The sequence below is a fragment of the Lupinus angustifolius genome, chromosome LG17, assembly GCF_001865875.1.
Source record: "Lupinus angustifolius cultivar Tanjil chromosome LG17, LupAngTanjil_v1.0, whole genome shotgun sequence".
Lineage (NCBI taxonomy): Eukaryota > Viridiplantae > Streptophyta > Magnoliopsida > Fabales > Fabaceae > Lupinus > Lupinus angustifolius.
Window position 1 is genome coordinate 13,487,104 of NC_032025.1, and position 13,365 is coordinate 13,500,468.

Consider the following 13,365-nt stretch of genomic DNA (forward strand, 5'->3'; position numbering starts at 1 on the left):
GAGTAATAATGGTGGTGCTTTACAATGACTAAATGAATGAAGGCGATATTAGTATGTTAGTAAGTTTATAGATTATTTTTTATCTACTATTTGCTCCTCATCCCCTTTTTACTTTCTTCTATTTATACATCATTTCAAATTGTGGTTCATATTACTTCATTTCATAGGAAAGAAGCTTTAGTCCTACTTCACATGTTTTTGTGCCCTTGCCTACCAACTTTTGATCAATGTTAATAATCAAAACTCCAAAATTTAGATAAATGGTTTCTTATTTTGCTATTCCATATATCATGTTGCTTTTTGATAAATTATTGGTTATCAAAATAAAAGTGCTTACATTATAATGAGATCCGTTGTAGTCTAGTTGGTCAGGATATTCGGCTCTCACCCGAAAGACCCGGGTTCAAGTCCCGGCAACGGAATTTTTTCAGTAGCTAACTTTTGTACAACTAAGAATTCTATGTCGGCATAGATACAGCACTCGATGTGTTTGAGAAAATGACAGTGGAAACTACTCCTACATGGAACACTATCCTATCTGAGTTTTGCAAAGAATCATGGGAATTTTGAACATACTTGTCAATTGTTTGAAAAAGATTCACCAACCAGATAGTGTTTCTCTGTAACACAGTGCCTACTCTTTTCATTAAAGAACATCTCTTCTATGCAATTAATTTACTTAAAATTGAAAATATTAGTCAAAAGCGAAACCTTCAAGTCAAATGGGACAGTCAAAATCGGTTTATACATGAAAAAGTAAAGTTTAAAATGAGATATCAAGGATTCATACTTAAACTTGATAGCTTATATAATATTGATCTATTTGAATAATTAGTTATATGTTGAAGTAATAATATTTATATCATAAATTTATTTATGAGGGTAATATTTATGCGGTCTATATAAAGATTTATATACAATTAATACATCATTCACCATTAATTTGTATTATTCTTTTTTAAAAGTTAAAGATGATTAAAAAATGAATGGTGAATAATATAGTGATAATGTATCAAATTCATATCTTATAAGTGTATACACCTTTTTTTTCTCATTTATTATAAGTTTATAACATATAACTTTAAGAATAAATATAACATGTGTTTTTACATTGTCATTAAATCATCCACTGTTTATGTATTAACCACCATTAACTCAAATAAAAGTATTACAAATTTATTATGAATGATATACTAATAATGTAAAAAAATTACATGCATAGATTTTAAACTCATTTTTTATGGGTGAATGTTAGAATATTATTATTTATAATAGGTAAGACTCAAAATCCTGAGTATTTTTATCAATTGATCTATCCATCTACTCCTTGTAACATATGATTTAATGGATATGCAATTTAATTAGTGAAATTCAATTAAATTACAATAGTTTTTTTTTTTTTTGTCTATATGACATCCTCCACCAAGCAATACCTAGCAAGTAAGGATGATAATATGGGTTTGGTCTGACGGGTCAACCCGTTTGGATATGTATTTTTAGCAGGTTAGATTGGGGATTTTAGTCCAAAAATTCTTATTCAGTCCAGTTTAGAAGCTCGTTTTTTAAATGGGTCATGAAGGGTTGGGCTAACCTGGCAAGCCAACATTAAAAAAGAAACAAAAGTTTAAAACAGTCTGCAGTACATATCATAATTCATAAATATAGTATTTAATCCAATAATTTGTTACAAATACTTCTATGTCAATCATCATACACATTTTATTTCAATATATTTTACCCACATATACTACTTATTTTCACTGCACTAGTATATGTCTAAGCAAGTAGTCTGCAATACATATACAAATATCACTGAACTCCTATGAATGGTTTTATTACATTCAATGCTCTTTTTATTTAAAACAAGTAATTAATCTTCATTTCTAGCTTTGCATTCCTATTACAACAGTATAGAAGTCGACTTTTATCAAAAAATGTGGAAGCTTTGATTTGTGCCCGGAATTGGTTGAATGGTTTTGTTTGTGAAGATAATTTATTTATTTTCAATGTAATTATTATTTATTTGTTAGTTGGTTATTTTTATATGCATATATTAATTTAATCATATACATAATATGGATGAAGAAGAAAATTTGAAAGACAGTTGATGGTAATAATAATAGAAAAATAGAGGCATCTTCTAGAAGTTTTAGTGTGAACTATAAGTCTAAAAATTTAAGACTATATTAACTTGTTGTTTAGAATTTATAAGTTTTAAAGTAAAACGTTATGTTATTGTATACTTTTGTTTGTGATGTTTTGTTTTAAAAGACATCTATGGGATCTGATGATTATTTATTTTTGTCTAAAAGCTTTAATGTGTGTTTTGGAAGAAAAACGGGTCAACCCATTGGCCTACCAGCCCTGCCAAATATGGGTTGAGCTGACATTTTGAGCCTTTTTAGCAATAAGGGTTGGACCGGGCCAAACCATATTCTAGCAGGCCAAAAGCAGGTTGGACCGGGCTAGTCCGTATTGCCACCCCTACTGGCAAGTGGTCCTATACTCCTACTATTAGCGGTGACTATAGTGAGTTAAGAACATGAGTGAGGAAAGAAAGATATACTCAATAAATAGAAATGAAAGAAGAATGGAAAAAGTTAATGATCAATGAATAACGTAAATTGTGCAAGGGACAAAGAACAAGGCAAATACTGCTATTCACCAATATTCCTAATTTTGTACAAACATTTTTTTTTTTTAAAACGAATACATTGAAAAACTGAAAAGAATTGAAGTTTTAATAACGATCTGGAAGATAACAAGCAAATCATGATGAACAATCTTTCACGTTAAAAGCATCAAGTGAAAAATCAGTTTTACATGCCACAGAGACACATATAAAGGACTTCTAAGACCACAAAATACATTGTCTCTAAGATGAGCAGCAACCAGATTTCTGGTTCACTGGCTGTCCTCGAATTTGGACTGTTGGAGGTCTTGCATTGTTCATGGGTTGGGTTGCCATTCTGTGCCAAAGAACCAACACAAGCAAAAATGTCAATCATCTCGGTATATATAGTTGTTGATCAATTCTCAATTAACTAAGGCTTATTTAATAAGTTGCCATTTTAAATAGAGAATAAGTATGCGGAGATATTCAGCTACTAAAATCATGACATGTGTCTTATTTGTCCCTTTCTACAAAAAAAATCTACAAACTGAAAAAAAAATAGGACATGTATCATGATTTTAGTAGTAGCTTAGAAGATAATTTGTCATGGTATGAGGAGATTCTTTATTCTCTTTTAAATATGATAAAAAATAGCTTTTTATTTTATAAGTTTACTTGATAAGCTTATTGAAAAAAAGTTTGCCTGATAAGCTTATTGAAATAAGCTAAAATGAGTTTATAGGTACGTTCTTATAAGCTTTACTTTCATTAGTTGTTCTAATAAGTCTAACTAAACTCAACCCTTTCCAACACTTTAGTTAATGACAGTGCAAATAAGAATACAGCACCTGTTTTTTATTTCGGCAGCCATCGCCATAAAAGCCTGTTCGACATTGGAGGCATTTTTAGCACTAGTTTCCATGAAAGGAATTCCAATTTCATCTGCAAATGCCTGAAAAGATAAACAGAAAACTCAAGTTTCAAACCATCAATTATTAAACAAAAGGAAGAATTTAAGTTCAATAGATGTCAGTGGGACATGTATGACATAAACAACAAATATATAAATCACCTTTGCTGTCTCATAGGACACAACTTTATTTGCCGTGAGATCCGACTTGTTTCCAACTAAAAGCTTGTTAACATTTTCACTTGCATAACGGTCAATTTCATTCAGCCACTGCTTAACATTGTTGAAGCTCTCTTGGTCAGTGACATCATAAACAACCTGCAAAAGAAAGTTAATTGTCAACAGGATCACACCACTGTCTCCCAAAATCATAAAAGGAAATTGTTGGGGAAGAGCCAGTATATAAAGACTCACAATAATGCCATGAGCCCCACGATAGTAGCTGCTAGTGATTGTACGGAAACGTTCTTGACCAGCAGTATCCCACTATACAATAAAAAATGCAGAAAACGTGTCAACTTGGCAACAATATTTGAAAAACACCAAGGATACAACTGACATCTGGAAACAACTTTTAATGAGACTCTTGGGGTTTGTTCGCGAGTTAAGTTTTGGAGGGGAAAGAAGGGAAAGGGAAGGCTTCAAAGTCATTTCACAAGTGTATTTCATAGCTCTCAACCCTTTCCTTTCCCTCTATTATCCTCCGAAATCAACTCACAAACAGACCCTTGATGAGTGAAGTATATGGTAATTACATCACACATTAAAATTTAAAATAGAAACATTCTTGGTACATAGGAGATAACTTTAGATTGAGCTTACGCCGTACATTCAACACATATTCAAGTTATTGAGACAATTTACATAATTTAGGTGGAGAAATCAAAGTGACATATAATTATGAAAACATTTCCATCAGAACCAAAAACAAGTGAATCAAACTTTAACATCCCAATTCCGAACAGCATTATACCACTTACAATTTGAAGTTTAATTGTCTTCCCATCCTGTTCCACTGTTCGAATTTTCTACAGAAGATAGCATGGTGAATAATAAGTCACTCTTGTGTTAAATTAACATGGAAATGAGGGTAATTGGTGGATATAAATACTCACGAAGTCCACTCCAATGGTACTGATGTAGCTGTCAAGGTATGAATCATCCTGTTTGACAAGAAAATAAAACATCAGGAATAATGTAACTCATCTTTCAAAATATTATTTCATCTATAAAAAAGGGTGGCCCAGTGAGCAAGGCTCCCACCTAGTGGAATCTAGGAAGAGTAGATGTACGCAGCCTTACCCTTGACAAGCATGAGGCTATTTCCAGGATTTGAACCAATGACCTCCAGGTCACAAGGCAATAGATTCAAAGTGAAAATTTTGTTCAGCATCGCAACCTCCACCGTTGTTTAAAATTAGATAAGATGCCATCGCCACCGACATTATATATGGTCTGGCAGTATGTTTTAAATCTAAAAAGGGATTCAAAGTTCTGAGCAAACAAATCAATGATTACCACTGACACTATGGAAACCTTCCAATTCTTTAATTTTTCTATAAATTTTGACCTTTATGATATATGGAGGCAGAGCATTAGGGCTACTCAGCTACACTTTTCATTAACTGAAGGAAAGAAGGCTAAAGAAGGAAGAAGAAAAATGACAAAGGCTCAGAACTTACAGCAAACCTCAAAAGGAGACATGACTTGCCTACACCAGAATCTCCAATAAGCAAAAGCTTGAACAAATAGTCACTGCAAAAACATAGTGATGGTCCAATCAAAGAGAGAAAAATATTAAGGAAATGTCTACCCCTTTTCTAAGAGAATGAGCATTGCACAACAATATGACAATATATAAATACAAGCACATGTGCCGTATAACATGACATTTCTAAAAGATAGCACACAGATTGCTATGTATATAGTATGATTAGCGATGCACTCATGTACATACAATGCATTCAGCAATATTATATTTCTCTCTAGATTTGTTCAATAATTGTCGACACAAACCCAAATGAAATTCAATGGCTATGGAAAAACTTGTGTTCTTTTGTTTAACGTATCGTCGTATCCTTTTCCCATTTAGCATTGAAGAAAGTTAACTTGGCACTAGTTAAGGAATCAAATGAAGTACAAAGTTTTAATTGAAAACTGGTATTTGCACTTTGCAGTTTCTAAGTAAAAACTTAAATTTCACTGATTCCTTACCATGTTGAGATTGTTACATGTGCCAGAAATAAATATCTAACATCATGATCTTAACTTATTTTTTAATAAAATAAATTTTAAATGTGATAAAGTTTTATTTCCTCTTATCCGGTGCTGGACTCTCAAGAACTGGACTCTCAAGAACTGGAGAACAGTTGGACTCGTAAATTTGCAAGTCAAATGACAATTTTTTGGTCAACCATCAAATTTACAGAACCACCAATGGAACTTCAACAACCACTTCATTCCAACAGTTTTTTCCTTAAAAATAGAACTAATTGCAGAACAATCAGGCAATAACAATTTCTAACTAGAATACAATATCAGTAGTCCTATGGTCCTCCCCGCATAACTATATTAAGATATTCACTAATATTCGTGTTCTTTGAAGGTATCAATTTCAAGAAATTCGCAAGTCACAACAACCACAAAATCCTTATAACTATCATATGTTTAGCTAATAGACTAGTTTAAATCATTTTCTAAACACTAACCCAAATTCTGCAGCTATATCACCTTTGCAAACAAACAACACAAATCCTTCCCAAAAAAAAAAAATCCCCAAACCGGATCATAAAAATAAGCAGGTCTAAATAATTTATCTATCCTCTACAGAAACAGATCTAAACCAACAACGAATTTTTCAGAATCACTCTGCTACAACCACCGACACAAATTTCACAACAAAATCGAATCAGCACTTCAAAAAACACAAAAGTCACCATCAACGGAACGATAATTAAAGCAGATCTAAACAAAACTGATTTATAAAAAACACAAAAACGTTCGTGACGAGATACTCAGTAAGTCGGATTTGAAATTGAAGCAAAAAGGAAAATTGAACTCACTATTCAGGATTCATGGTAGCGTGAGGTATAAAGCGATATGAATCAGAAAGTAGTGACAGAGAATCGTAAGAGTAAGGTTTTCCGGCGATAGGAATGAACGGAATCTGAGAGTGTCGCCGGAGAAATTGAAAACGTAAAGTTATTAGAGAAGAGAAGAAATGGAAGAAATGTGAGAGGAAGTGGTATTTTAAAATAACCCATTGGAGTGGGGTGACACATCAACAGGTTTGATGTCTAGCCACGTGTCCTACATCATATTTCTTTTGTTTTTTTGATATTATTATTGGTATCTCTGAACTATCGATTCAGTACCTATAGTAAGGATGAAAACATGTCAGATTTTACATTAAATAGACTGAAACTATATAGCATATATGAGCATTAGTCTGACTTATTAGTTTGTTTAAAACAAAATTTAAAGTCTGAGTCTTTTCTGTTTAAGGGTTTGGTCTAACTTGTTTGAATACCTATTATATTATATAATATTGAAATAGGTCATTATGTCTAGATTTAAATAGGCTAAAATGTCATCTTTTAACTAGATCCTTCTAACCCTAACAATCAAATTATATTTTTGTATATATTTTTATATTAAAATTACATATATAATAACATTACTTATATTAAAAATTGTATAATATGAACATTATTACAAATATAATTAAATAGGCCCACATGTTAGGCTTAATAGATTTTTTGGTTGGCCTAAAGCCTGATGACCTATTCAACTAAATAGGCTTTTCAAAATGCCTAAGCTTGACATGTTCACGAAAAAAGTCTAATCTGACCTAGTCTGTTATAGGCCAGGTAATATGCCCCTCATAGGCGACCTGATATGTTTCCACCCCTACCTATGAGGTTGTCTCTCACAATAAGTAGCACTCTCAAAATTCGAATCTTTAATATATGGATGACAATGACAATTGCACTTGTAGTACCCATCCAATAAATTTAATTTAACTGAGAAAATCTAATGTGCCTAGGTTTGAGTTTGGGTTTTACTGAGTTTAACTTTCGGATTTGGTATAGTTGATATCCTACCTCAAACCCAATTAATATATGTAAAGTTATAAAATTAGACATAAATACATAAATAAAACCTATATGTATATAGAAATTTGAGATATATATAGAATATATATACATGTTTTGGGCAAGTTACCCGAAATCGATGACTTCAAGGATGGTAACATATTTTCAATCTTACTTAATTTGGGTTTGGGTTTTGAATTTTAGATTTGAGTAAGTACAAATTAATCCCAATATACCTCATCGCCATCCCTACTTTAATCTTTTCATTTATCTAATATTCAATAAAGATCTTATATCATTAAATTAAATGAAGGCATTCTTTGTTTCTATTTACCAAGTTGGAGAATGATAATAGCCATGTTCTTTGTGTTGGTACTTTTGCTAATTAAAAATTAAGACTTTATAGTCCAAAATGTGTGTTGACATTAGGATGGCAATAGGTACCTAGATCTATAGTTATCTACAAAATATACACATAACAGGTTGGTTTTGGGTCCGTGTTTTTGGACCCGTAGGTAATGAGACCTAATATTTTAAGACACGTTATTCCTTCATTATATATATATATATATATATATATATGGAAGGATATCCACTTATTCTAAGAGTAATTTTAAATAACTTACTCCACATCTTAGTCATCAATTCTATGAAAATCCAATGGTTTGAATTAGTGAGTAGATTTATACTATCAGTTTTCCCTAGAATTGATGGTTAAGATGTAGAATATGTGGATCCATATATATATATATATTGTTAATCAATAATGTTATATTGTTAATTCGTAAATATAATTGATATGCTGTTAAACAATGATGTTATATCGTTAAGTAGTGATGTGATGTTGTTAATTGATATGTGTAATATATTATTACGTTGATTGAACAATTTTTATTAAGTCTGTTTTACGTCATAATTTTAAAATGATCAATTAAAAATGTGTTTGAAACTTTAAATTATTTTTTATAATTTTTTCTCTTGTTAATTACCTAAACGATACATAAGATTGTTGTAAATAAATATACAATTGCATAAATTATTGGAAATTACTTTTAATGCTTTTGTATTTATAAGTACTGTAGATCTACTGGGTACCCAATGACCCATGGGTAATAGACTCGTTGGATATCAACATGGGTCTAAAATGTGTCTCAGTCAAAAAATAAAATAACAAGGCAGTCCGAATAATGCACTACTCAAACCCAACTAAATTCATTGTCATCCCTGATTGACATTTATATAGGATAAGAGAGAGGGTGTTTATTTGGTGTTTGAATTAGTGAGGTTGTTGTTGTATATTTGCTTTCTTTTTTAACCAATTTCGGTGAATTGGTTGAAGTAAATATGTAATTTGAAATTTAATAATTTCACTCAATTTAGGTGATTTTAAATTTCAGTTTTTGCAAAACGTGTTATAAAGTGATAATATGTTACAAGCCGTGAGTGATTAAATTGTGGAAAAAAGTTGTACATAAAATAATTATTAATATCATTATAATTACAAATATATAGTCGGGACATGTCTATATTTTGTGATATAATATTGTCAGGCCTATAAAGATTTATCTCAGTAACTAGAGATTAAATCTTATGTGAAAGTAAATTTACTTTTTTGGGTACGTTCCAAAGAAAAGAGAAAACAAGATAGAGTTAAAACATATGAGCAATGTCCAACGGTAGGATCAGAAAAACTTTCATGGTAGTGAGTTCGAGATTTCCAAATCCATGTAAGACCTTATATTAAGGAAAGTGAATTTTATAAATTAATATAAAAAATTCATAGAGATAAAAAAATTAAATATTCTAACATTCTCCATAAACCTAATTATTAAGGGTGTATAAAAGCTATATTGTTCACATATTTATTAACTTTAAAATTAAATATTTATAGCATTCTCAATCAATATTTAAGAATTCTTTACCTGACTCATACTCACTCTTAATTTCATGGCATTTATGGGAGATTGGGGTCTTAGTGGGTTGGTAGGCATAGGCTATACAAACATACATTAACACATCAACATTATGTAAACATTTTTAGTCCTCAGGTTGATACCACTTCAGACTCTTAAAAAGATTTCATCATTTTAGTTGGGTTCAACAACAAACTCATCTATAAAAAGTATAAACTTATTATTTTATTTAGTCAAAATTTACTTATTCATTTTCAAATGTTAATAACATACCATTTAAAAAAAAGTTACTATTATTTTTCATTTGATTAATATTATAAATTCTGCTTCTTTTTCCAATATTATTTCCAAATATCAATGCATTCATAATAATATTTCGATTTTCAATTTTTTTTAGTAGTATTTGCAACCTAAAGATGCTGAGCAAGGGCTAGTTTAAGTAGGGTCGACAATGAACTGAACTAACTCAGTCTTTGTTTGAAACTTGTTCATTATTTAGCCTGATAAACTTGATTCACGAACTAAATGAACTGAACTTGAGCTAAAAATTGAGTTCGTTAAATAAATGAGTTGAACTTGAGTTGGATACAGTTCAACTCGTTACGTTCATGAGCTGACTCGATATATATATATATATATATGAGATCCGTTTACATCTAATTTAAGTTACACTAGTTACATTCAATCTCAATTATTCATTTTCTTAGATCTAACGAACCAAATAGGTAAAACTAAAAGTTATTTAAGATTTATCTTTTTCTCTCTCATCACTTATTGCACTCATCCATTTAGTCTGTTGAATATAAAAAATGAATGAATGAGATTAAGTGTAAGTTGTATAACTTAAATTTGGTGTAAACATATCCCCTCATATATATAGAGTTACTTAAGATTCTCATATAAAAATTGTGAGAACAATTGTCATATAAAAATTGTGAGAACAATCTAATATAAAAATTATAAGAACGGTTCCTATTTAAAAATTATGAGAACAATAGATTTGAGTTTTACAAACAATCATGAATGGTTAGGATTAAAAGTTAGTTATTGGTCACTTGATAGTCATATGCATATATTTTTTAATCTTAACCATTCAATGAAAATCTAATGGTTCAACTAAGTGTTTTCATTTCTCACAATAGCGTATTGTTCTCACTGAATAGTTCTATATATATATGTTGATATATATACATTATTTTTTATATTTATTGTTATTATATATATAACATTTTGGAGTATTTTTTTAAAATTAATTAACTATTTAAGTTATTCAAATGAACCAATTCGATCAGAACCAAACAGTTCGTGAACTTTAACCAAGTCAAACTAATCCTTATCAAATTGACCAAACTGAACTCTGATTCAACTTGGTTCGGTTTCGAGCCCTACGTTTAAGATTGTTCATTGATGAAAAATCTAGTATTAAGACTTTGTACAACATTATAATGTGGATACCCTAAAACTTAAAAGATAAAAGCTTTGCATTGAAAAGTGAAATATTAAATATGTTAATTCATATTTCAGTTTTGTTAGTTAGTTAGTTTATTTTCTAAGTTTTAGCAATGAAGTTGGTTGTAAAGCAACTATAAATAGAAGTGTAGTTTGCAAATGTAATTCAATCAATTCATATAGCTTCTTGCCTCTTACTTGAATATACATACTCTTTCTTCACTCATTATTCTTCTTCATTCTGTTTTCTTTCTGGTTTATGCAACATTGGTATCAAGAGCATCCAGCTTACATCGATCCAGGGACAACACAAGATCACCATGGCAAATAACAGTGGCTTCACGATGACACTGCCTACACTGGTTGGAAAGAACTATGAACGATGAAGTGTACAAATGAAGGTCCTTTTTGGATATCAAGAAGTTCTTGATATAGTACAGAACGGATATCAACCCCTTGGTGAAGATGACACTGAAATCTAGATATCCAACTACAGAGAATGCAAGAAAAGGGACTGCAAGGCTTTGTTTCTAACACACCAATGTGTAGATGAAGCAAAATTTGAAAAAAATCTCCAATGCCAAGACAGCTAAAGAAGCATGGGAAAATCTTGAAAGGAGTTATGCAGGGGCAAAGAAGGTGAAGAAGGTGAAATTGCAGACTTTGAGGAGGGAGTATGAACTTGTGCAAATGAAAGAAAGTGACTCAATCTCATATTACTTCACCAAAATCAGATCATTAACAAATCTGATGAAGGGCTATGGTGAAGTGATGAGAGATCAGTTGGTGGTTGAGAAAGTGTTGAGAACACTAACACCTAGGTTTGACCATATAGTAGTAGCTAAAAAGGAGTCAAAAGATCTTGAAGTGTTCAAGATTGATGAGTTGCAAAGTTCATTAGAGGCACATGAACAGAGAATTAAGGAGAGGCATCATGAAAATGAGACTGAGCAAGCTCTACAAGCCAAGTTCTCCAAGAAATTCTCTGCTCAAGGATCTCTCCAAAGGAAACTCAAAGGCAGATGGAAAGGTGACAAATTAATGACAAAGTAAAGAATCAGGAAGGAGCCAAACAAGAATCTGGTTCAACACAAAAATTCAGTTTGCAGGATCAAGCTCTTAGAAGAAATAAAAGAAGATTTGATAAGAAAAAGGTACAATGTTTCAATTGTAAGAACTTTGACCATTATGCAACTGAGTGCAGATTCAAACAGGGCAATGGTGGATCAGAAGTTGAGGCAAGAATGACTCAAGGGGATAACTCAGATGAAGAGCAAGTATTGCTCATGGTCACTATAGAGAATGAACAAGCAAAATCAGATTGTTGGTACTTGGACACTGGTTGCTCCAACCATATGACAGGTCACAAAGACTGGTTCGTAAGGCTTGATGGCACTGCTAGAAGCAGGGTGAAGTTTGCAGATCATAGTTCTATTGAAGCAGGGGGAATTGGTGATATCTCAATTCAAAGGAAGGATGGCAAACTGGCATATATTCACAATGTTCTGTATGTACAAAAAATGAGGAGTAATTTGTTGAGCCTTGGATAATTGCTCGAAAGAGGATACACAATGTTGATGGCAGACCTGGGTATACTTGATCAAGAGGAAGAGTGAAGTCTTCAACACTTTTCTTGGTTTTAAAGCTCAAGTTGAGAGACAATGCAGTCAGAAAATGAAGACTCTGAGAACTGATGGTAGAGGAGAATACATGTCATTTGAGTGGAAGGCTTTCTGTGCTAAAGAATGCTTGATTCATGAGGTGATTGCACCTTACACTCCCCAACACAATGGCACTGCAGAGAGGAAAAACAGATCTATTCTTAACATGACCAGAAGTATGCTAAGAACCAAAATAATGCCTAAGAAGTTTTGGGGAGAAGCTGTCTCAACAGCAGTGTACATCTTGAACAGATGCCCTACAAAGAGACTTGGTGAAGTCACACCTGAGGAGGCTTGGTCAGGCCAAAGACCAAGTGTTGGTCATCTTAGAATTTTTGGTTCTGTGTGCTACAAACATGTACCTGAAATTCAGAGAAAGAAGCTAGATGATAGGGGTGAGAAGTTGATTTTGCTTGGCTATCACTCTACTGGAGCTTACAGAACCTTCAATCCTCTGACTCATAAGATAATGCTAAGCAGAGATGTGAGGTTTGATGAATCACAAGGCTGGAATTGGGACAGCAATACTGTTAACAACTCAGAGAAAACTCATCTAATACACTTTGATGAAACAGTTTTGGAAGAATCAACAGTAATTGATGAGCAACCACCTACAATTGAGGAGCAGAATCAAAGAAGACCTCATAGGCATAAACAAGCTCCACCAAGGTTGAGTGATTATGAGATCTTTCCAGATTCAGAGATCACAGCAGAGGGTGAACTT

General features: G+C 31.9%; 1 protein-coding gene, 1 long non-coding RNA gene and 1 other non-coding gene across 3 annotated transcripts; 1 reads left to right on the plus strand and 2 right to left on the minus strand.

Moving 5' to 3' along the window:
* Positions 350-422, plus strand: TRNAE-CUC. Its single transcript has one exon. It is a non-coding gene; the product is annotated as a tRNA-Glu (tRNA).
* Positions 1,647-11,734, minus strand: LOC109331743. The gene is made up of 3 exons (XR_002105842.1): positions 11,724-11,734; positions 9,546-9,550; positions 1,647-1,812 (listed from the first exon to the last, which is right to left on the minus strand). It is a non-coding gene; the product is annotated as an uncharacterized LOC109331743 (long non-coding RNA).
* LOC109331742 (GTP-binding protein YPTM2-like) lies at positions 2,592-6,745 on the minus strand. Its single transcript, XM_019566429.1, has 8 exons — positions 6,587-6,745; positions 5,207-5,279; positions 4,640-4,687; positions 4,505-4,552; positions 3,939-4,010; positions 3,687-3,842; positions 3,463-3,566; positions 2,592-2,969 (listed from the first exon to the last, which is right to left on the minus strand). The coding sequence occupies exons 1-8, from the start codon at positions 6,598-6,600 to the stop codon at positions 2,876-2,878; spliced, it is 609 nt and encodes a 202-aa protein (XP_019421974.1). The 5' UTR covers positions 6,601-6,745; the 3' UTR covers positions 2,592-2,875.

What these genes read in the sequence shown, in the direction of transcription:
- LOC109331742 (XM_019566429.1), bottom strand. An exon ending in GTCTCCTTTTGAGGTTTGCT is followed by an intron (nt 4,688 to 5,206) that starts GTAAGTTCTGAG and finishes CTTGTCAAACAG; the next exon opens with GATGATTCATACCTTGACAG. An exon ending in AGACAATTAAACTTCAAATT is followed by an intron (nt 4,011 to 4,504) that starts GTAAGTGGTATA and finishes TTTATTGTATAG; the next exon opens with TGGGATACTGCTGGTCAAGA.